Raw genomic sequence first — 24975 nt, forward strand, 5'->3', positions numbered from 1 at the left:
TTTCTTGGTGACATCGTATTTTCTTTGAGAACAAAACCAAAACATAACAACCAAATTGTCACCCTATCAACTACTGTAGGGCTTTGAGGCAAGATTCCCAGACCAAATGTCAGACAACTGCACGGTAAGTGTCCTTCATCTTTCAGGTCCATATGTTATTCTGCGATTATTCTTTTTACAAACACAACTCCTTCTCCATTTGTTTCCAAAGCCAACAGATTTTGAGGAACTTGATGAATAATACTACAAAGAGTAGATCATGAAAATTGAAGCTAGATGTGATGCTGAAACTAAACTGGCTATTAATAATATTTCAAAAGCACACGAAAAGCAACAAATACAGTATGCCAAAACTAAGACTCATAAACATGGAGAAATAACATTCAAGGTTGGTGACACTGTAATGTTACTGAATGCGAGAAGGAAAACAAGAAAGGGGGGCAGCTACAACCTACCTACGTTGGACCATACAAACTGCCGCTGTAGAGGGCAAAAGAGTTAAATTAGAAAACAAGTTAGGGAAAGGTTTAGCAAAGTTGTACAGTATCTCCCAACTAAAAGTATTTAAAAAGCCTCCAAAATTAGGTGAGGAAAATATATAACAGAGAAACATGGAAAAGGAAACTGCTGTGGATGACACTGTGAAAACCTCAGAGGTAGGAGAAATGGGAGGGAATGTATCTAACAAGCCTCACAACAGTCAAGTGGAGGTCACACACATGGAAAAGGAGGAGTGTGTAATGTCAAGAGTTTCAAGCAGTCATCCAGGTGATTTTGATGACATGGTTACGGAGGATGATGAAGACAGTGAATGGCTTCTCAAAGGTATTGCTTACCACACAGTTGTTTTTAAAGAATTTGTTGACACACTTCCATTTATCAAGCATGTCAATAGTTTCCATGTAGGAATGGAATGTTTGCTTGCAAAAATCATTTCTCTATCTCTTTTGTATATAGGGTGACCAGATCACCCAGGTCAAATATCGGGACATGGGAGGGGTGGGGGACAGGGACAGAGGGGAAAAAAATGGCGGCAGAGCAAAAAAAAAAATCCCCACCCCGATTCCTCCTCCTCCGGGAGGGAGGCCGGGGAGACTCAGGGGAGCGCTAGGGGGAGGCCCCGGGACTCTCAGGGGCGCGGGGCTGGGGTGAGTGTGAGTCTGGCCTGCCCCAGGGCAGCAGGCAGGCGCGCGCCTACCTGGAGGGAGAGGGGGGGGCAGCCCAGGGGGGGCGGGGCGGTTGTTCTCCCCACCTGGGCAGCGGGAGGGGGGAGCAGGAGCTGCTGCAGCTCCCACTGCCTGGGGGGGAGGAAGTGGCTGGCTGCCCTTGGGGGGGGCGGCTCTAGCACCCATTAACCCCCGAGCCGGGCCTGCTGCGGGGACCAGCCAGCACCCAGCCCCTGGCCAGTCGCGTCTGGGCTGGCTGCCCAGCTGGTGCAATCCCGCGGGCGGCCCCGGAGTGGGAGCAGCAGGCCCCAGCCCCCATCCCGCTGGGTCCCGCAGGAGAACGAATGGGGCTGGGCTGCCGATGCCTCCGCTGCGGGATTGCACCAGCCGGGCAGCCAACCCAGACACGACTGGCCAGGGGCTGGGCGCAGCGCGCGCTGCTGGGTCCCTGCAGCAGGCCCGGGCTCGGGGGGTTCTGGCCCGGGCGCCAAAGCCGCAGCCGCTGAGCGCCACGTGCTTGGCCACTTCCTCCCCCCGCGGCAGTGGGAGCTGCAGCAGCGGCTGCTCCCGAGTCCTGCTGCCCAGGTGGGGAGAACAGCCGCCGCCTGGCCCCGCGGGCCGCCCCCCTACTCTCCCTTCAGGTACCGAGTCCTGCCTGCTCGGGGCCAGGCCAGACTCACACTCACCCAGGCCCCGCACTCCCCTGCGTCTCCTGGGCATGGCATGCTTGGCAAGAGGCGGGGATTTGGGGAGGGAGCCAATGGGGGAAGGAGGGGGCAGAGTCAGGGCGGGGGAGGGCGCGAGCCCTTCTGGGCTCCGGAGCCTTTGCTTGTTTGTCCAGTGTCCCGACCTAACATTGGTCAGGACGCGGGACAAACAAGCAAATATCGGGACAGTCCCGATAAAATCGGGACGTCTGGTCACCCTATTTGTATACTACACCACACAAGAGAGGTGGGAAGCACACCAACTTCTATCTAACACCTGGTGATAGTGAAAAGATCTGCTGCTGAAATCAGAATTGTAGCTGGCCTATTTACTCTTGAGTTAACAGTGCAGGGGGAAGTTGAGAAGACAAACTGGAGGCACACAAGGTGATATAACTTGCCAAAGGTTACACAGCAAGTCAGTGGAAATCCTGGCTCTCATTTCTCTGTACTTTTCTTCAGAATCCCGAATTATAAAATTTCTGGATTTCCCTGGTAAATTCTCAAAAGGCCTGCTCAGTGTAATCTCTCTGGTATATTCCCCCACTATATTTCCAGCAGCAGCAGCTATTATCTGGCAGGTTAATCAGCTGAAACTCTCATCTTTCCAAATGTCATCTTGTGTGTATTTCGTTTTGTGCTGAGTGAGAGAAGCCAGGTGAAGGTAGGGAGTGTAATTGGGCTGGGCATGTGCAGAGTTTAGCAGAAAGCTCTTCTAACAAGAGAGAGATCTGTGTGATACTTGTTCACATCACATTTTGTCAGCTGCAGTATTCAGCATTAGTTTCTTTTGCTCCTAATAAAAATAGCAGGGTAGGTTTGATTATTGTGCTAGGCCAGGGGGTTTCAAAATATGCATTGCAGCTTGTAAGGGAAAGCCACTATCTGGTCACCGAGACACTGTTTACCTGAGCGTCCACACTAGGGCACTTTGCAGCTCTCAGGAACTGCTAATGGTAAGAATTCACTATCTCTCTGCTATAGGTTGCAAATTGCTACAGATAACAATCTCACATCCCTATGGTGTGAGAAACTGCTATCACATCCCCCTACAGGTTGCAGTTTCTTTCACATGTGTCTGTCAGAAACTGCTATCTGTAGACATTCACTTTATCACATATATAGATAGCAAGTGTTACAGGTAGCACATCCCTACAGATTACAGTTTCTAACATGTATGTGTCTGAAACTGCAATCTGTAGGACTGTGCTACCTGCAGCAGCAACAGGTCCTACTTTGCTTAAAAAAAGGCCATCTGATGTAGCTAATTCAAGCAGACAGCAGTCTCACATATCTCTATGGTGTGAGAAACTGCTATCTGTAGGGATTATCTTAATCAGATTGCAGTGTTACAGGTAGCACATCCCTACAGATTGCAATTTCTTATAATGTGTGTGTGTGTGAAAATGCCACCTGTAGGACCGGTCTATCTTGCCCTTAGTAAGGCTTTTGATACTGTCTCCCATGACCTTCTCATAAACAAACTATGGAAATGCAACCTAGATGGAGCTAAAATAAGATGGGTGCAAAATTTGTTGGAAAACAGTTCCAACAGTAGTTATCAGTGATTCACAGGCTGAAAGGGCATAACGAGTGGGGTTCTCCAGGGATCAGTTCTGGATAATTTCTATTCCAAATTTTAATCAATGATTGAGATAATGGCATACAGAGTACAATTATCAAGTTTGTGAATGATAACAAGCTGCATGCATACAAAATGGGAAACGACTTCCTAGGAAGAAGTACTGCAAAAAGGGATCTGGACCACAAGCTGAATATGAGTAGTCTGGAAAGGGATCTATGCAAAAAAACAGAACATCATCCTGAGATATCTGCTCTACTCTGCGCTGACTAGGCCTCAACTTGAGTATTGTGTCCAGCTTTCTGAGCACCACATTTCAGGAAAGATGTGGACAAATTGGAGAGAGTCCAGAGAAGAGAAAAAAAATGAAGGTCTAGAAAACATGACCTATAAGGGAAATAGCATCTTTTTACAAAAGTGGTTTCTTACAAGCTATACGTATACATAAACTGCTACAGATAGCACATTTCTACACGTAGCAATTTCACATAGATTACAGTGCAAGAAACTGCTACCTGTAGGAATTTGCTACATCAGGTAGCAGTTTACTACAATAGCAATTTCTTACAATCCATTGCGTATCAGTAACTGCTACCAGCAGCACATTCCTACAGGGAGCCGTTTAATACACAACACGGGCCCTGAGTGTGACGGTTCCTGCCAACCGCCCTGGAACGTTCCCCCAGACAACGCACCTGTGCCCCGGCTCCCGACCTCCCTTTCTTTGAATCCTTTGTGGCCTCCGCGGCCGGTCCCGAGTCTCAAACAAAACTTGGCTCGGGGCCTGGCCTCGTGATTCTCCGCGGCCGCCGCCCATCTCCCCTGCCGGGACCCGCTCGCGCCGGGGCAGGGAGCGGGGCCGGGGGCGCAGGAAGCCAGGAGCGGGGCGCAGCGGACAGGCCATGGGGCCCGAGGAGCCGGGCGCGAAGGCCGGGACCCAGCAGCCGAGGCGGGGCAGCGGGAAGATGGGCTCCGAGTTGGACCCAGAACCAGGTCCCGGCCCCGAACCGACCCTCCCCCCGCACCCGCACGACACCTTTGCCCTGTTTCTCAGCCGGCGTTTCGCCCGGCTCGGGGGGCTGGTCGGCGCCCACCCGTGGCCCTTCCTGCTGCTCTCGCTGCTGCTCTCGGGCGGGCTCGGCGCGGGCTTCCGCTTCTTGCCGCAGAGACGCGCCAATGACATCGAGGGGCAGTTCACGCCGCTCGGGGGGCCCGCCAAGAGCGAGCGGCGCTTTGCCCGGGAGCATTTCCCGACCCGCGACTCCGAGCGCTTCTCCGGCCAGAGGCTGCTCACGGAGGGCGCCTTCGCCTCCCTCATCGCGGTCTCCGCCTCCGGCAACAACCTCCTGACGGCGGGAGCCTTCGGGGAGCTCCTGCGGCTGGACGGGGCGGTGCAGCGCCTCGCTGTTCCCGGGGGGGACCCAGGCACCCAACTCTCCTACCCGGACCTGTGCGTCCGGAGCAACGGGTCCTGCAGCAGCCCCAACCCGCTCCTGGCGGCCGTGCAGGGCGAGCCGGCCCGGCTAGAGCCCCTCCTCCGGCAGCTCACGTACCCCGTGTTCGGGAGCCGCGTGTTCATGGGCACCTTCTTAGGAGGCGTTCAGCTGGCTCGCGGAGCGGGCGCCTCCCGGGTGCAGGCAGCCAAAGCCCTGAGGCTGGTTTATTACCTGCGAGAAGACGACGCCGCGGACCGAGAGAGGAGTTTGCAGTGGCTGGAAAACTTCCTCAAGCGCATCCCGGCTGAGCTGGAGGCTTTAAATCTCACCGCTGTCCAGGTACGGTGCCGAGCAGCCCCCGGGGTACGGAGCCCTCCCCGGGCTGTGCAGCGGGACGGGAGCCTCCGGCTGGAGCCTCCCCGCTTCGGGGGCGCCGGGCTCTGTTCCCAAACCCGGCACCCAAGCACGGATCCGGCCTGGGAGGAAAGGCGCTGAAATGCCGAAGGGAGGGGCCGCTTGTGCTGCACCTGCCCTGGGCTAGGTCGGAACGTGCCCTCTCCTTGTGTTCAGTTTAAGGCCAGACGCTGCTGGCACTGAAGCTAGAGGGGTTTTTCCCTCAAGACTTCAAAAGTGCAGGATCGGGCCACAGACACTGTGCGGTTCTTGGGGCAGGGAGGGGTCCCGCTTTCCTCCGTCGATCCCCTTCAGTGAAGGTACCTCCTGAAATGTGCTGCCAGCCAGTTTCAGTTCTCAGTGATGTCATGGAGACTGAGGGTGGTTAGCAGGCAGGATGAGGCCTTCACAACACCATCACTGACACACGCTGAACTGTGGTACAGTGTGGGAAATAGCATCATTCTAGTATGTTTAAGAAGCTAAAATTTAGTTAGCTAAGGTGATCCTGTATTCCTAGTGCACCTCATTCCTTCTGTTGATTTCAAAGTGTTAGAGGATGTACCTGTACAATTGGACCCAGACCAGTTTCCCTCTAAAAAAAACCCTGAACATGTGGCATGCTTTAATTCAGTCTGTTCTTTTCCTTGAAGAGTGTAAAGGCAGAGGGTGAAACTAGCATTTAGTTCAATGGGAATTTTGCCTGAATAAAGATTGCAGGCCTAGGTCCAAACTATTTCAACCAAATGCGTTGCTCACCGTCATTCATCTTCTCTTGGGCTCTGTGCTTAACTGTGTGCTAATTTCTTTCTAATCTTAATGGGTGATTTTAGCTATGGCTGACAGCTAATTACAGCTAAAATGATAATGAAGATATTAAAATAGACTCTTTGAACCTTATTCCTATAATGTTTTAAACACAGGCATACAATACAAGAGCAGTGACAAATGTTATTTAACCTGTTATATTCTTTTTAATGGCAGGTGGCTTACTTTACCTCAATATCCAGACAAGAAGAGTTTGAAGGAAATACCAGGAAAGTGATCCCCCTGTTTTCCATAACATACTTCTTAACTATAACCTTTTCCATTATTTCTTGTTTAAGGTAAGCGCTTTTCTTCTAAGATTATGAACTTATTTTTCTTTTCTTTACTTTGCCACATCCTTTATATATTTTATATTTTATTTAAATTACCTTTTACTTGAATTACAAACTCTTCTTTTCCAGCTGAAAAATAAGAGTTTGTAATTTGAGACAACGGCTCTCTTGCCTAGTAGTACAACAGAGCCCTAGTCCTTGGTTGAGGGTCTACTCCTAATAGTTAAAGTGTATGACTATTCATATTGATACAAAAATGGTAGGTGAGCCTTAAAGTCTTACTCATGCGAGTAGCTGTAGTGTAGTCAGACATCTTGCCCGAGTGAGAACTACTCACATGAGTAAGAATTTGCTCAAACGTGCCCATATCTATATTTTTAAGGCAAGACTTGATGCAAATCTGGTACTGAAAAGCAGATGCATTATGACTGAAGTAATTTAGCACAGATGGACCAATCCTGTAGTAGCAGTTGCAAGGTACAGAGGGCCATGGCCACCAGAGCAGGTGTGCAAAAGGCCACCACAGGTATGTGGACAAGGCAATGCTTTCTATGTACCTATGTTTGAACACTTACACAGGACACTTACACAGACAAAAAAAGTAAAGGTGGAAAAATAAGGGATGTGTGTGCTTTCATAGGCTTCCTTATAGCTGATCCTGTCCTCCATCAAGAGTGTGAGGGACTATTTCCTATATAACTAGTTATACCTGCTCCATTGCAGGAGAATCTGAAATATGGATTGAAGGCAGTTGTCAATGACCAAAATGAGGATCCTGGGCTGCCAGGTTCCAAGGTGCAAAGCTTCCCTTCCTGCATACTATGCAGCTCTAGTTTTGGCCTATGTGAGATCAACCTTTCATTATGTTATCCTTGAATGGAAGAAAACATTTGTACAAAACAAAGAAAAATAGGTATGAAATGTTCAAGAAAAAGCTGTAATATGAATGTGTGTGTTTTGCTGAGTTTCATGTTTTGCTGAATTTTCTGGTTTTTTCTAGGGATAGGAAAATCTCTTCTTCCAGGTTTGTTTGTGAAACCTGTATAACCTGTTTGTCTGGTTTTAGGATTCAGTACATCAACATTTCATGTAAAACAAAAACTAGAAAATGAATAGACCAAGGGTGGGCAAACTATGGCCCGCGGGCTGGATCTGGCCCGTGAACCATTTTAAGATGGCCCGCGAGCTGCACCACGTGGCTCGGCCCTGCTCCGGCACTCCAACCAGGGCGCTGGGACCACGTGACTCAGCCCCTCTTCGGCGCTCCCGCCGGGGTGCAGGGTCGGGGTGGCATCACGTGGCCTCTGGAAGCCGCGGCATGGCCCCGCTCCAGCTCCTACGTGCTCCAATGGGAGCTGTAGGGGCAGTGCCTACGGATGGGGCAGCATGCAGAGCCACCTGGCTGCATCTCCGCATAGGAGTCAGAGAAGGGACGTGTCACTGCTTCCAGGAGCCCCTTAAGGTAAGCACCTCTCAGAGCCTGCACCGCCTGAGCCTCTCCTCATGCTCCAACCCTCTGCCCCAGCCCTGATCCTCCTCCCACTCTCCAAACCCATCAATTCCAGGTCGGAGCACCCTTCTACAACCCAAACTCCTCATTCCCAGCCCCACCCCAGAGCCTGCACCCTCTTCCACACCCCAACCCTGATTTTGTGAGCATTCATGGCCCACCATACAATTTCTGTTCCCTAATGTGGCCCTCTGGCCAAAACGTTTGCCCACCCCAGGCCTAGACTATAAGTAATTTACTACATCCAATGCAGTAACGTGCATTCATAATTATATGATCGACTATACTTACAGATAGACCAGACCAAAGAACAGTCCTCTCATTCTGCTTTGCCCTAGCATGATTGGGCTGGATCTGGTAAAGATTCTCCAGGTTCATGGCTCTCTTTATATCCTTCAGCTAATTTGCTAGAATTAGCAAAAACCCAGTTTGAAGCAATTTATCCTTATTCCACCATGGCCTTTCTTTATTATCTCCTCCCCCCGCCTTTGCTTACCAGTAGAAAAGTGGGAAGGTTTGTGCTTGTTCCTTTTAAAACCTCTTTTATTTGTCTTTGTGATGGGTTGGACCCCCCCATGTAGGGTGCCACCTGATGTACTAGGGTTTCACTGAGCCCACTTGCTCCACCAGCCTGGGCTCCCTTACACTGTTTTTGCAGAGCCAGGCTCTCTGGCCTCCTCCTGCGCGCACGCATACACACACACACAGGTAGCGACACAGCCAGCTGAAGTCTCACACAGACACTGCAATGAGCTCTGCATGGGAAGACTGGGCTAGGAAATGGCCCAGCACTCAAGTGCACACAGCCCTCTGGAGGATAAATGCAAAATTAGACCATCTTGCACAGCATAGTAAACTCTACAGTGTAAGCTTATGAAGTTCACCCCCTCCCTCAATGTGGAGAGAGATATGCACAGCTTCCCCCTCCCCCATTATGAATTTCACAAACTGGGTTTAGATAAAACAAAACAAGTTTATTAACTACAAAAGATAGATTTTAAGTCATTATTAGAGGTAGCAAACAGATCAAAGCAGATTACCTAGCAAATAAACAAAATCGCAAATTGAGCTTGACACACTAGATAGGTAGGATATGAATTAGGAAATTCACACTTTGAATGATAATCAGGCTGGCAGAGTCTTAAGGCACAAGCTGCCTTGGCTTCCCCAGGTTTTCATTCACAGACTAGAAATCTCTCTAGCCTGTGACCATCACGTCCCACAGGTCAGTCTTTGTTCCTCAGTCTTTCCAGGTGTGTTGTTGTAGGGGGAATGAGATAGCCTCATGATGTCATTGTCCCCCTTTTATATCTTCTTCCCACTTGCTGGAAAGCTCTTTTGCTGTGACCTGGTCAAACAGTTCTCATTGTGTAGTGCTATCTCTGAGAGGTTTCTATTGTACACAGTTCCTGGGGTAATCCTTGTGCTCGTGTGCATTTCCTCAATAAGCCAACATCACGTTTGGCCTTTTTACTGTTGTACCTGAAAGGCTGCTTGTGGGAGTTTTCAACCTCACAACGTGTTTCAGTAACACATACATAGCCAAACTTCATAACTTGACATATGACGATAGCACATACAATCCAATGAGATATTAATGTCTAGCAGATCAAGACTTTTAGAATGATACCTCACAAGGCGTACTTTGTACAGAGCATATCCTAATTACTTGATAGTGGTGAATATTGGGGTGCCAGGGTGTCACAGTCTTGTTATTACAGCACTTTATTCTATAGTTACTTTTTGAACCATACATCCATCCCATACTACATTCTAATCTTATAAATCATCATTCTCAAAGCCTTCTTTTACTTGTTGATTGGGGCCTTTTCCTTACTAACCTCAAATCATAAAGCAAATATATTATTTTCTTAACCAAACTTAAGCTAACTTTAAATCTTTAATTTCATAACTATCCCTACACCATTTAAAAACACAAACCATTTTAAAGTTAGTCTTTAAAAAAGTCAGACTAAAAATGACAAAATTAGGACTAATTGGCTTCTGTCCTCAGTTAAGAACTTCCATTTGTGGGTCTACCGACTATTGAGGAATGAATAATTTAGCCCTAATTGACTTTTCTTTATTTGCATTATTTAAATCAACTTTTATTACAGGACTATTTTTCTTGTGTTTTAGCCTGTATTTAAATGGCTGAACTGTATATTGTTTAACTCTGCCTTTTTGATTTTTGAAAGATTTTTGAACACATACAATTTTCAGAAATCCATCATGCGATCAGTCTTTTGGTGAGCACAAAAGAAAGATTTCATGTCCATACTTACATTCCTAAAATAAATCACAGCAAAATGCAGCTCTTTTATCAATATTACTCTTTAATATTTCAGAGGTTTTGCTCTTTCTTGTTTAATCTAATATACAATGTACTCACTGAATGTATCATGACAATAATAAAGAATCACAGAAGCAGTCACTTTTCTTTAACACTGAAAAGGGAACTTTTTTCTAATAAAGAACACAGTATTATCCCTAGAGCTACCCTGCCTCTCTCTCTCTCTCTCCCCCTCCCCGCTTCACTTCAGAGCTTCTGCCCAGAACCTTTCCCTGCCTCATCCTGCTAAAATGTAACAAAATGGCACACACATCCTCACATTCCTGCCACCAGCACACACACTTTTTTCTGTATAAAAATGTTTTAATTAATATTTAACACTATATTATAAATCCAGAAGAGTCACCAACTTCACTACTTAGCCAGATTTGGTCATCTTTTGGCCTTCAGGAGGGTTTTTCCAGTTGATTTACTTGAAATATCAAATCTCTGCAGGATAGATTCAGACTCAGTAGGACTGACACTTCTCAATAGGATTATCTCCTTGCACTAAGGCTGTGGTGTGAGTACCATTTTCCAGTCACACAAGAAGTCATCTGAGTTAGGAACCAGGTAAAATGCCCCGTTACTTCTGAACGGGTACTTTGAACAGGTCCTCCTTTATAGTGGATCACCACACTGATTTTTCCAGCGTTTTGTGAGAACCATCTCCATGGATTATGGTTTGGTCCATGAGGCTACTTGCAGTAACTCCACTAAGGACAAACAGATCAAACACATACTCCTTGATTTTTACAGCTAGTCCAGACTTTGAACTGACCCATCGACTTATTTATCATGTGGGGCTGTTGAGCACAGTAACTTCTGCTGGTCCAACTTCAAAGTGAAACTTATCTTGTTAAAAGTCTCTTCACAAAAAAAAGTTGCCTCTGCTTCTGAATCAATTTTTAATTTAACAATAATATTGTAAATTTTGAGATCAAAGCCTGTTCATGAATGCTGTCTTTGAAAAGCGATTGCAGAAAATAGGCACTCTTGCTTAGGATATTTCTCTGACTTCTTTGCTTCCATAGACACATTCCCATATCCTTATTACTTTTTCTTAGGGCTGTCGATTAATCGCAGTTAACTCACATGGTTAACTCAAAAAAATTAACCGCAATTAAAAAAATCAGTCACAATTAATAGCACTGTTAAACAATAGAATAACAATTGAAATGTATTAAATATTTTTTACGTTTTTCTACATTTTCAAATAGAGTGATTTCTGTTACCACACAGAATACAAAGAGTACAGTGCTCACTTTATATTATTATTTTTATTACAAATATTTTCACTGTAAAAATAAAATAAATACTATTTTTCAATTCCTCACATACAAGTACTGTAGTGCAATCTCTTTATCATGAAAGTGAAATTTACAAATGTAGATTTTTTTTTGTTAAATAACTGCATTCCAATCAAAACAATGTAAAACTTGATCCTACAAGTCCACTCAGTCCAACTTCCTGTTCAGCTAACTGCTAAGAGAAGACAAACAGCTTTGTTTACATTTGCAGGAGATAATGCTGCCTGCTTCCTATTTACAATGTCACCTGAAAGTGAGAACAGGCGTTCTCATGGCAATTTTTTAGCCGGTATTGCAAGGTATTTATGTGCCAGATATGCTAAACATTCGCATGCCCCTTTGTGCTTCAGCCACCATTCCACAGGACATGCTTCCATGCTGATGATGTTCATTAAAAATGTAAGGAGAGTCTGAATGTGCTCACCCCTGACACCTAGTGATGAGCTGTAGAAGAGGGCTTCAGGAGCTGATCTCCTTTGCATGGGCACACTCACCCTGCCTAGGTACTCAGCATGATGGGATTGCTTGCCCAAATGATCACTTTTGGCTGGTGTTGGATCCCCTGTCTTCTTGTTATTGGACACACACCTGCTTGATGATGAGTTCCCAATTGCAATTACATTTTGTGAGCTGTCAGGGAGTTTTTAGTCAACACCCCTTAACCGGTTTTACACTTTAAATCATAAGTCCCAAGTAAGAGAGGGATGGGGGTAAGTTCCCTCTCTTCTCTCGATGGCTCGTAGCAAATTGAGAGATCTTTCCCCTCTGTCGGGACCTGCCAAATATCGTGGGAATACTAAGGCAGACGGATCAGAGGTGCAGTCCGGGAGAGTCAAGGGGACTGAGATAAGGTATCTTTGAGCTGTTCTGACTAATTGCAGCCTTTTCTGGTGGCAATTAATACCTTGCTTTGTCAACTCCCCCGCCACCATTAGTGTGGATCATCGGATCCAGTGCTACTGCTAATATCTTGGTGGTACCATTCGTTATAACTTCAACCTTTACAAAACCCCTTAAACGTGCGTATCACTTTAAATAATATCACTTTAATCAAAACTCTTATCACTTTATTTTGCAGTAATATACTTAAAAACCTTACAATTAAACTTCTGAGTCAAAACCACAATACACAACCGGAAATATTGGGACGGCAGCCAAGCCGCAGCCACAGAAAGTTAAGCTTACTGCTCTCTTGCTTAAGAGAGACAGAGTTTGCCAATCACTGTAATTTTAACCATTTACTTATGCTTCAGGGGAGATGTCTTAAGGGTCCAGGGATGCCTGGAATCCCTGAAAATTCCTGTCACACACTCCTCGAAACTCCTGCCTGGCTTGCCAGCCTGTAGCCTGATTTGGGGTGTGTTAGTAGTGTTGATATAATTTATCCACTTAATTTCATTTTATTTGATTAATTAATTTTATATTAATTAATAATATTAATACTAATTATTGGATATTAATAGTATGGGTTTGCCTCACCAATATGTTTGATCGGAAGATAAAGTTCGTCCTGAATCAAGCTTCACAGAGTTTATAAAAGGAACTTCGGGGTCATGACAGGAGCTTACACTGAGACAGATTTAGTCATAAAGACCTTTTTATTAAAATCAATGAAATGGTAAGCAAATGGTAAAACAGTTAGGATTACAGAATTACAAGTATGACAGTTCTTTAAGAGCTATATCTATGATAATACAATGTTATAAGCTGCAATCTTGGGTAGTACTTATACCCTGTTTTGATAACCCAGTGCTAGAAAATATGGGCCTCACCTGTAGCAATTTCCGTTTTCACACCTCTGGTAGAGGAAGCTTATTGCAGAGCTATTTGCTCTCTATTTCACTATGTATGCTTTAAAATGAAATAGACTTACAGTTTGAAAAGAAATAATAATACAGCCTATTAATAGTTAATAGCCGTCGTAGGTGGGTAGCATCGATACATAGTTGAAAGTGGAGGCAATGAAGAGTAGACGGGAGCAGATAGATGGGTAGATTGCCTCCCTAATAGTGAGCTGTCTCACTTTTTTATAGGGCATTAGTCGGAAATCCTTCCTCCTATGCCCAAACTTCATCCTTCTCCCACGGAAATGTTAGGATACACTTGCCCCATAGGCTAGTATGTATGTGCGTATGAATGACAGGTATGTACGCATTTGTGGTGTACTTGTTAGATTTGTGGGCAAAAATCCCCTTTTTCCACCCTTTACTGTTACTGGTTCAGTCAAAAGTCTCTAGACATCTGCATGGGTATTTTGTCTACTATTAGTTTTCTGAGTAAGGATCCCAAAATGTGCTAGAGTTGCCTTAGCGTCACATACAGGATGTTTGAGCTTCTTGCCTTACAACCAAACTTATTCTTAATATAAATCTATAAGCCTATTACATCAAATACTCAAATTTATAAGAAAGATATTTATACAGACCAGCAGATTAATCCTTAGGGCTACAATCCCCTGCCTTCTTGTTATTGGACACACACCTGCTTGATGATGAGTTCTCAATTGTAATTACATTTTGTGAGCTGTCAGGGAGTTTTTAATCCATTTATAAACATTTACAGCTTCACGCCTCGTGAACTTCCCTGGGCATTGCTGTTCCCTGTGGTAAGCATCTTTATGTCTCAGAATCTTGTGATATGCTCCTTCCACTCAGGGCATTCCATGTAGGTACTGGACTGAAAGACTTGTGGAGAGAAGGAACTTTGGCATTTTCTTTTCCTTTTATGTCCAAAATTAGTCAATGTCTAACATTATGTCATGTGACAAATGTAAGGAATCCCAGAAGATGCTGTCCCCTCGCAGAAAAAACTCGATTTGAATAAGGAAAACGACGTTATCACTAAAGCCACGCTATCCCTCTCTGCTTCACTGTAGAGTTTCTATCTACAACTTTCCCCAACCCTTTCCTGCCTGGTTTTCTGTGACAGCTTTAAAGAAACGGTTCACGTAGTCATGCATTCATCATGTGTAAATGATCAGCAGGACATTTTCATAGCATTTGCTAGAGAGGTGGATTCTGAAAGGCAGTGAGCATCTCTTGCAAGATGCTTAGATACTGCCTTGATGGGCATAGTATCAAGGGATTCTGTAGCTAGAGATGGAGTTTTCTTTACTCCTGCTGAATTTAGCGGGGGGATTCACAATCCTCAGGACCTTGCCACATCAAGCCCTGTGTTTTCATTTATGAAGGACACAGATGCACTAAAATAATGTATTTCACACTAAACTAAGATATACATTCCCAACATAACTTGCATAGTTTCCTTTTCCAAGCAATGTACTAAATGACGAGGCCAAAAGAAAAATTATTACCTACTGTAGTGAGGCGGCCTGGCTCCCAGCCGCCCCAGAGAGGGACAAGTTCCAGATGCCAAAGTGGGCAGAATCGCTGGAGCCTGCGCCCGCCCCCCAGAGGTCACGGCGCAGAGCAGGAAGTATAAAAGCCCAACCGCAGGGCTCAGAAGCTGCCTGGCCACCGGAGAGGCCAGATGCTGATGCCCTAGCTCCTGCTGGGGAGACTCCTGCCGCCTGTGACCGACCCAAGGACTGGCTGAGGGCAGTGCAATGACCTTATGCCTCCTGCGCTGGATGCCGACCAGACGCCAGAAGAGCCCGTAAATGGACCAGTACAAAGGGACCCAGAGAAGCTGCCCAGTTTACCTCTCGCTCAGTATCCTGAGGAGCCCATGGTGTTGGACGCCAGGGAAGACGCCGTTGAGATGCAGGTGCTGGTAGAGGGGGAGGTCGAAAGTAGCCCGGGGGTAGACGATCCTAGTCTGGCTGCAGAACACCCAGAGCCAATGTCAGTGTGTTGCGGCCAGGATCCCCACTGACACAGCAGCAGGCTGCCTGCCGCTGTTAGGGCTCCGGGCTGGGACGCAGGGGAGTGGGCGGGCCTGCGTCCCCCCTGCCACCCCACTCATAGGTGGCAGTCTCCCCCTCGCCCTGATGCTCAGGTCTGAGCCCTGAGCTGTTGTTTGCTGCTCTGCCCTGACCTAGGGCCTGGGCCTAATACGGAACTACTTGCTCAGCCCTCCCCGGAGGGCCTGAGCCCCTGACGGTTTCCTGTCCCACCAGGCTAATCCGCCCACTCACGGGACTCGTGTAGTGAGGTGGCCTGGCTCCCAGTCGCCCCAGAGAGGGGCGACCCCCAACAGCGGACGTCTACACCTACCGATAAAGTTTGTCAAATTTGGACTCACCAGCACTGGGACCATCTGGGAGACCCCTGAACTCTGTGCAGAGTAGAGAAGCTATCACAGAGCTGTGTAAGCTGTGAAGCTGGACTTCAGGCCCAGGCAGGGTGCTCATATCAATCTGTCAGACAGGCACTGTACTACAGCCAAACGTGCTCCTGTCAGGGGAGCCCATTTGCTGCTCATAGGAGAGGCAAAGACAAGACATGCTGGCATCCACCTCAGAGGTGGGAGTCATAATGTCCAATTGAATGACGGCCCCAGTTGAGCCTTTCCCACCCCGCAAAACACAGGTGCTCGGCAGCAGAGCTCAGAGCACTGCCTTTCATCCTTTCTCTCCAGTCAGGTTTCTTGCTTCTGGTCATTTCCTTTCCTTTTTCTTATCTTCTCTTTTTCCTTAGTGTTCTGCAAGATAGTGAGAGAGAGGCAGAAGGAGGGAGAGAACAGGAAAAAAGACTCCACAGGTCTCAGGCAAGGAGCCTAGGAGTCAAAGAAAACTGCGGTTTACATATCAGGGCAGAATTTCACAACTCTTTGCTTCCCAATAGGTGGCATCATATTGCTTTCTTTTTACTCATTGTTGTATGATGGGGGAATAGAGAGCTACAACAATTCTGCTGTCAGTTAAACTCTTGCACCTACACTGTGTCACTGGTTGTGCAGTTTAAACTGAAGGACTGATTTGGCCCATGTTGTGACTTTAAAATGTTAATACCTGATGCTCTCATTAAAGTATTAATGAGAATCATGTAACCAAAGTTGCTTTTACAAAACATGGTAATTATAATGTATGTATTATAAGGATTTTGCATTCTATTGCATATTTTATATTATTTATAATATAATTATATAATATAATACCACAGCATTTAAAAGCTTAACAAGATGCTTTGTACACAATTTTCCAGGGTTGACTGTGTACGAAATAAAGGGTGGGTTGCAGCCTTTGGAGTGCTGTCTTCTGGGTTAGCTGTGCTAAGCAGCTTTGGACTGTTGCTGTTCTGTGGGGCACCATTTGACATGACTGTAGCAAGTGCACCATTTCTTATATTGGGTAAGTGAAAAGAAATTGGGCTTGATGGAAAAAATGGAAATGCAAAATGTGCCTAGTGGGAGATTATTGTTACATGGCATGAATCGGGGATCAGCACAATTACAAGTTAAGACCACTGGGTACGATAGTCATTTTCCAGGTGTTTATCCATTCTGTTATTCAACAGTGCAGAATGTGCAAAATAAGGGTTCACTTGTAATGGTTTATAGCAGGAGGTACAGTAGCAGGGGGTCATTCAGCTTAGTGTGAGATTGAAGGTGGGTTCATGCTTCCAAAAGCAGTTCTGTATTTTCCATAGCATGGATGAGGGATCTACCTCATTATCCTGGGCGTGCTTTCTCTTTCAGAGAAATGTGGTGAGAGAGAAAGAGAGACCTCACCTAAAGAGATCTCACCATGGGAAAATGTAATACATTACCTTGTATATGGAAGGGATGGATGGCATTTATTTTCTGTGGGTCCATAACTTCACTTAGTGTGAACACAATGCTTATTGCTCAGCTTAAGTCATTGCTTGTTTTGCAATTTTGCTCTTTTCCATTAGAATTGATATTGATGGTATGTACAATAAGCTATTAACCTTTTCTCTTTTGTAGGGGTTGGTGTTGATGACATGTTCATTATGATCTCCTGCTGGCAACAGACTAATCCTAAAAATAACATTGAAAAGCGGATGGCTGAAACTTATGCAGAGGCAGCAGTGTCTATCACAATCACCACTCTCACTGATGTTTTAGCCTTCTACATAGGGATGATAACTTCCTTTCCATCTGTGAAGTCCTTTTGTCTCTACACAGGAACTGCTTTCATCTTCTGCTATATATACAACATCACATTCGTAGGAGCTGTCCTTGCTTTAAATGGTAAAAGGGAAGAAGGCAACAGACACTGGTTAATTTTCACAAAAGTGAAGGACGTTGTTCAGCCTCATCGCTCCTACTTGTACAACATATGCTGTGTAGGAGGCTTTTCTGATAAATCTTCTGGGGGAGAAGGTGAACATCCAATGAACAAATTCTTTAGGAAATATTATGGTCCTTTCCTTACAAAGATCTGGACCAAAGTGTTTGTGGTGTTGCTGTATGGAGGGTTCCTGGCTACTAGTATTTATGGGTGTACTCAGATGAAGGAAGGTATTGACCTGCGAAATCTGGCTAGTGACGATTCTTATGTCATTCGGTACTATGACTGGGAAGATGAATATTTCTCAGAGTACGGTCCTAGGATTATGGTCACTATCACAGAAAATGTACCTTATTGGAATCTATCCATTCGTAATGACATTGAGAACTGTATGGAGTCTATAGAAAATAACTCCTACGTGGACAAGAGTCTCTCAGAGTCATGGCTACGAATGTATGAGAATGTTGCTAGAATTGGTTCACTGAATATAGATACTAAGGCGTTTTTCATGGGTAATTTATCTGAACTATATAAATTATTTCCAGAGTTTGAATGGGACATTGATATTCGCTATAAGGAAATAGCAGCCTCACGTTTTTTCATTCAAACAGTGAACGTTACTACTGCAGTTGATGAGAAAAACCTTTTACACCAATTAAGAGACCTGGCCAAGGACTGTAAGATCCCATTAATGGTATATCACCCCTCATTTATATACTATGATCAGTATATCGTAATAGTGCCAAATACCATTCAGAATATTGGAATTGCTACCGGAGTTATGTTGTGTATTTCCTTGCTGCTTATTCCCAATCCGCTCTGCTCCTTGTGGGTAACTTTTGCTATTGCTTCTGTTGTTGTTGGCGTTGCTGGTTTCATGACATACTGGGATGTCAATCTTGATTCCATATCTATGATCAACCTTGTCATTTGCATCGGATTTTCAGTAGATTTTTCTGCTCATATATCGTATGCATTTGTTTCAAGTGAAAAGTCAACTATGAATGAGAAGGCAGTTGATGCACTGTATCTTCTTGGCTACCCCGTGATACAAGGTGCTCTCTCCACTATATTAGGAGTAATTGTGCTGTCTGCAGCACAAACGTACATCTTCAGAACATTTTTTAAGATTATGTTTCTCGTTATCTTGTTTGGAGCTGTTCATGGTCTTGTTTTTATTCCAGTATTTTTAACCTTTTTTGGAATTTATGGCAGATCATCAAACAAAAGAGTAAATATAAAAACAATAGGAAAAAAACAGCAGCTCTTTTAGTAACAGACAAAATCCAATTAATGTCTCAAACAGCTTCATGCTGAAGCCAAAGTAAATCCAGATTGCTCATAAATTTACTTACACTTTAAAATACAGCATATCAGCCAAAAAGAACACGTTGAAGGTTTCAAAACATTAATCTGCAGATTTAAATTAGCATTGTATGAAAATGTCACAGATTTGTACTGTTCAAGTTTAACACTTAATGGGACTAGCTCAAAGCCCACTAGGGAACTTTTAGCGCACTGTAGCAAGGTTCTCATGGACAGTTACTGCACAGCATGCAAGTGTGCTATAGATTAGACCCCAGTTTGCCATGCACAAACTGTTCATCCAGATAAGCCCTTAGATCATAAGAGAAAACATGAGTCAAGTGAAATGATATCATAATATTAGAAGATTACCAAACAAAAAAACTTTGTTAAAATACATTTAACGTTAAAAGCATGTTTTAGTAGAGTCCAGATAAAACCCTTCAGAATGACACTTTCCCTTACCAAAATGCTACAGAAAATATTAAGAAGTTTGGAGATCATTGAAGAGTTCCAACCAGTTCCACACTGCTGCATAATCTTTTATCACTCATTATAACCCTGCTTGACATAATCCAGTGACCATCTTTAAGATTACCACTCTCTTGTATTCTATAAAGGATATATGTTGTTGGATGTATTCTGTTGATTTTATATGTTCTCTGTTAAATGACCAATAAAGATTTCAAAAGAAATATTGTCAAGAATATGTTAAATTGTGCCAGCATTATATGGGCTCTCTCATAATGTACGTTGTCATGAAATTTAAATGTAGGGTGCCCTATATTACCATGCAAGCAGACAAATTGTTAAAGTGGCTGATTGAAAACCAGGCCTAGGAGCAGCAGCAGCACTTAAGTACTACAGCAACTGGCAACTCAGGTAATAGCAGGTTATTGCACAACAGCAGAAGCACCCCGGGACCTATTGCAGCAGATGGCAGCCAAGTTGACACCTTTGACCCATCTGGCCTCATCAGCAGCCACCATGTTTAATAGCCACCCTCTGACCAAAATGTAACCAGATGATTTGGTGACATTTCAACAGGCAGGCCAGCAGGCGCCGCAGCTGCGCGGGCGCGCGCGGGGCGGGGGCGCTGGGCGGTCACCGGGAGCGGAGGGCGGGGGCGGCGGGCTCGGGCGCGGCGAGCGCGGGGCGTGTCCTCGAGAGGTCCTGCGGGCGGGGCGGCGGTGACCGGGACCGGCGGACCCCCGCGCGCGCACAATCCAGTCCAGCCGGCGGACGGCGGACGACCGGACCTGCATGCTGCATGCAGGTCCCACACAGCCACGGGACGACCGGCCGGGCGCCCCCGCGCCCAGCATGCCGCCGTGCTTGGGGCGATGGAATGTCTAGAGCCGCCCCTGCATTTCAAAGGGTTGCCACAGTTTCCCTCTGAGAAATCTGCCTGGCCCAGCCCATGTGTAGCATAGAACAAGCTACCTTCAGGGCGTTGGAGTTTGCAGGAGCTATAGGCTACAATCAGCCAGACTGGATGGACATACCGATGCTGATTACAGAGTGAAATATCTTCTCCTGGGACACAGCCCAGGTCAGCATGCAATGGTTTGGGGATCTCTGATGGTGGTGGCTTAAACTTGAGATCCACTCTTCTGCAGGACCTGTTTAGTTATTGGCGGTGGAGTGATTTAGAAAAATTCTGCCAGGCTGACCATGAGAATGGAACTGTTGGTGTCATACCGAACAGACAGCTGCAGATGTGCATCTGGTGGAAGACGATATGGCAGCTGAACCCCTCCCAGGGAATGACACTTACTCAAGGGAAAGATGCAGGATCTCTTTTGTAACGGCAGAGCCAACTGATTTGACCTGCCTACAGGAGAGATTGTAGTGAATTGAAGGCCTATACACTATTATCCTGGCTGTGGGTGCAGCATATAGAGTTGAAATTGTAGGCTCAGTGGTGTTCTGGGTTAGGTTGAGGGCAGCTGAGAAGATGTCATCACCAGTCCATGTGACATTTGAATCAGCTCACCATGTGGGTGTGCTCTTTTGGAGACCAGGTGTGTGCCAGATTTTGGGCAAGCAGCTGATGTCGACTCCACAAAAGATGGCTGCAAGTATCCTCGGTTAATCTTCCATGTGTGTCCGGGTATGCCTCATTCCATGAAGGGCACAAGTTGCTCCATGCTTTACAAGTGCCCCTATGTGGGCTCAGTGCAGATTTTCCCTGAGGCAAGCCAGCTGCCTGTTTATCCATGCTGCATATTGCTTTTTTATTCTTAAGGTCTACAGAACCTCTCCACAGAAGCTCAAGAGAGGAGATCATCTCTCGTCAGTTCTTCAAGAGAAGTCTTGTGGGGAGTTGGGGTGGGTTCTTCAAAGCCAGATTGGCCAGCCACATCTAGTTGTGATAGGGACAAAGAGGAAGATTGTTCCTCCAGTGAGGGCAGATTGCCATCAGATCAATTTTTATGGTAATGGTGTTCCTGCGTGGCAGTGACAGCCCACTTCCCTCCCTTTGGGCCATTGCAAGTATAGAAGAAGGCAGAAGAGATTGGAAGTGGGATGGTAGCTCTTATGTTACAACCATCATCCTATCAGTATTTACTTCCCTCGCATATATCTACCTATCTCATAGAGTTGGAAGGGACCCTGAAAGGTCATTGAGTCCAGGCCCCTGCCTTCACTAGCAAGACCAAGTACTGACTTTTGCCCCACATCCTTAAGTGACCCCCTCAAGAATTGAACTCACAGCCCTGGGTTTAGCAGGCCAACGTTCAAACCACTGAGCTATCTATCCCCCAGGTATTTGCCTCTTGAGGGAGGATTTGCTGTTTCTGTGATATATTCTAAGAAGCTATGGATAAATATTAAATGTGCATTAATCATAAGAGGGCAGACAAAAACTACTAACCATACTGTGGAGAGCTGTCTGACCTGGCAGTTCGAGTATGAAGCAGTGATCCTAAAAGCCCCTTAATGCCCGCTGGCAGAGGGCCCACTATAGCAATTTAAAATTCCTCTTTTTCAATAACACTCCAAAGATAAATCATTACAACACAGAGGTTACAATGCACCCTACCTAGACTAACATCACTAACTAGAGATTTGTTGTTTTCCTTTTAAATGAAAAACATAACACAGGATCTAAACCTTCCCTGATATATATATAAAAATACCTTACCAAATCAATTCAGGAATTGGAGCTTCTGGCAACTGGAGATCTGCTTTCATGTAGGCCCGCCCTGAGTTTTCTATTAACAGTTAAATAAAACACTTAATTATGGAGAATGTGTGGTTTAAAACATCTGAAGGCTGCTCTATATTACCCAGGGACAAATGGTTTGGTCGCAAGCTTCAATGGAACACTGAAATCTATGCAGACGAAAGGGCGAGCCACTGAGAGGAAATGTGACCCTATCTGTTATTTTCTTATAGAGAGGTTCCCTGGGAATCAACAGGATTCACCCCATTTGATCTCCTGTATGGGAGAAAGGAGAGGGGGCTCTGTCATGGGGTGCACTCTCCGGTAGTGGCGCTTCTTCCTAACCATCCTCGGGATTAGATCTGGCCAGGCGTTGTGCCCTCCTCTGGCGGTGACTCTCTCATCATCATCTCACCCTGCAGATCCCTCACGCTCTTGGAACCACAGCTTCTTTGAGTGCTTGTTCATGTCAATTCCAATCGTGTGTGCACACGCCGCGTGCACGACAGATGGAAGATTTTCCCCTAGCAGTATCCATAGAGTCAGTTTGGGCAACCCCTGGAGTCGCGCCTTTATGGTGCTTGATATAGGGCCCTCCCGACCCACCACCCCTCAGTTCCTTCTTACCGTCTGTCACGGCTAGCTGGAACTCCCCATTGCTCTTGCCTCGGCAAGCTCATGTTCTCCTCAGTTTCCTTTTTAGTGTACCTAGTAGTAGTCAGTTCTTTGTATAGTTAGTGTAAATAGCTCATAAGTTTCCTTTCGGGGGCTTCCCTCCCCCCTCCCCAATGTTCCCCCAGCACCAGGCCATGCCTCGGTCCCTAAGCTTTAAGGCATGCACAGACTGTGGCAGGTCTAGGCCCAGAAGCGACCCGCACACTTCTTGCTTGAAGTGTCTCAGTGAGGGTTACCTTAGAGAGCATTGTAGAATCTGCAGCGGGTTCCACCCCTGGACCTTAAAGGACATTGATCAGTACCTCCACATTTTACTTATGGAGGCAGCGCTCCGACCTCAGTCAGAACCCGGCACGCGGGAGCCAGCCCCAAGCACCACTTCCTCAATGCACAGTGTGTCAGTGCTCTCAACGCATGAGCCGGTGTTGAGGATGGACTCCTCTAGAGACCCTCAGCACCGCCATGGCTTCACACACACAACCCAGACCTCTGTGAGGCAGCGGTCTGAATCTCTGGTGCCCCAGAAAAAGAAGAGGTCGGACATTCTCTGACCAGGTCTAAAGACCATGCGGTCAGTAAGCCTCCATCCGGAGCCCATCTGCCATGGGTCATGTCGACTCCTGCCCCAGAGGGGGCCCAGTTGAGTCCGGACCCTGCAGCTGTCCTCCATGCCAGAGGCTTTCAAGGCTGCATTGGACCTTCTGGCACTTACTGCAACAACATCCCTCCAAAGCAGGAGAGGTTACCAGCACTGGTTCGGGCCCCAGTACAATCAATGAGCAAGCTGGCGATGAGCGCACTGTCCCCGACGCATCGCCTCCTGGCACTGGCCGCCCTTGTGGAGGAGCTGCTCCTGTGTCCCAGTTTCCGGCACCCATCTCCGGCACCGAGGGGCTCCGCTCCCCTGTGGTCATCCCATTTGGAGACCTCAGAGTTGGAAGTGGAGTCATAGTGCTCCAGTAGGAGCAGGAGGTCCCGCTCCCACCGAGACTGGCATCCCTTCCCGGCACCGTGACCAGGCTAGTGGCAAGCTCCTCAGAGGCGATTCTGGATGCTCTGGGCCTATCATGAAGGCCAGGGACAGAGCCACAGTTCGAGATTGGCATCAGTAGTCTCAGTGTCCTTCGCGCCAATGCTCACACCTTGGCCACTGGGGATTTCGACGGTGACCCAGCCGACCCACATACCCGTGTCGATGGTTCCGGCACCAACTGCAGCATTGATGGCTTCAGCAACGACTGTGGCGGCACCGACTACGGAGTCGACAGCTGCAGCACTGACTGTGGCGCCGGAGGTCCTTGCTCCTTGGGACCCCAGAGGAGCCAAGAGCAGAGAGCAGGCTCCTGTACCGGTCAGCCTCTCCTCCTCCTCCTCCCCGCATGAGGCTGTGGCCGGCACATCAACTGCCCTGGCCCTGAAGGGCAGCAAGGTCTTACAGCAGCTGCTGAGATGGTTGGCCCAGAACCTCAATATCAAAACAGAGGCGATGGTCGATATCCTTTCCCCTTCTGGGCCATCCCATATCCCACTTCCGCTGATCAAAACTATCAGCGAAACCACTGAGACTCTGTGGCAGACCCCACCCACCGCAAAAAGGTATGAGTGGACCCTCGCCAGACTCCCTGGTAGTGGACGTGGCCAATCAGCACGAGCACCAGGGCTACCAGGGGCCCACCCCGAAAAGTCAACTGGCCAAAAAGTTTGACTTTTTTGGGAGAAAGTTTTACTCGACAGGGGGTTGCAGCTCCACATCGCTAACCACCAGTTGGTGGTCAGCAGATATAAGTTTAATACAAGTGGGGCCTTGACAAAAAGTTTACCAAACTCCTGCCCTCAGACTTTTGCACAGAGTTTTCCATGCTAGTAGAGGAAGGTAAACTAATTTCCCTGGTATCTCTGCAAGCAGCGTTGGATGCACAGATGTGGCTGCATGCACCATGGTGACTCAGGTAGCCATGAGGAGGAGCTCCTGGCTGCAGGTCTCTGGCCTCCCATATGCGGTCCAGCAGACCATCCAGGACCTCCCCTTTGAGGGTCAGGCTTTATTTTCAGAAAAGACTGACTCCTGCCTGCACAACCTCAAAGACTCTAGGGCCACCCTAACGTCTCTTGGCCTTCACACCCTGGCCAACCAGT

General features: G+C 46.6%; 1 protein-coding gene across 2 annotated transcripts; it reads left to right on the forward strand.

Moving 5' to 3' along the window:
• The first annotated feature begins 4323 nt into the window (after positions 1 to 4323).
• Positions 4324 to 19690, forward strand: LOC120397382 (patched domain-containing protein 3-like). 2 transcript variants are annotated; one of them, XM_039523122.1, is made up of 4 exons: positions 4324 to 5230; positions 6269 to 6390; positions 16642 to 16787; positions 17384 to 19690. In XM_039523122.1, the coding sequence occupies exons 1-4, from the start codon at positions 4358 to 4360 to the stop codon at positions 18961 to 18963; spliced, it is 2721 nt and encodes a 906-aa protein (XP_039379056.1). In that variant the 5' UTR covers positions 4324 to 4357; the 3' UTR covers positions 18964 to 19690. The 2 variants fall into 2 exon arrangements, with proteins under 2 accessions (XP_039379056.1, XP_039379057.1); XM_039523123.1 differs by lacking the exon at positions 16642 to 16787 and having other exon boundaries at positions 17384 to 17536.
• Positions 19691 to 24975: the final 5285 nt, after the last annotated feature.

Source organism: Mauremys reevesii, linkage group 2 (genome assembly GCF_016161935.1).
Source record: "Mauremys reevesii isolate NIE-2019 linkage group 2, ASM1616193v1, whole genome shotgun sequence".
Classification (NCBI taxonomy): domain Eukaryota; kingdom Metazoa; phylum Chordata; order Testudines; family Geoemydidae; genus Mauremys; species Mauremys reevesii.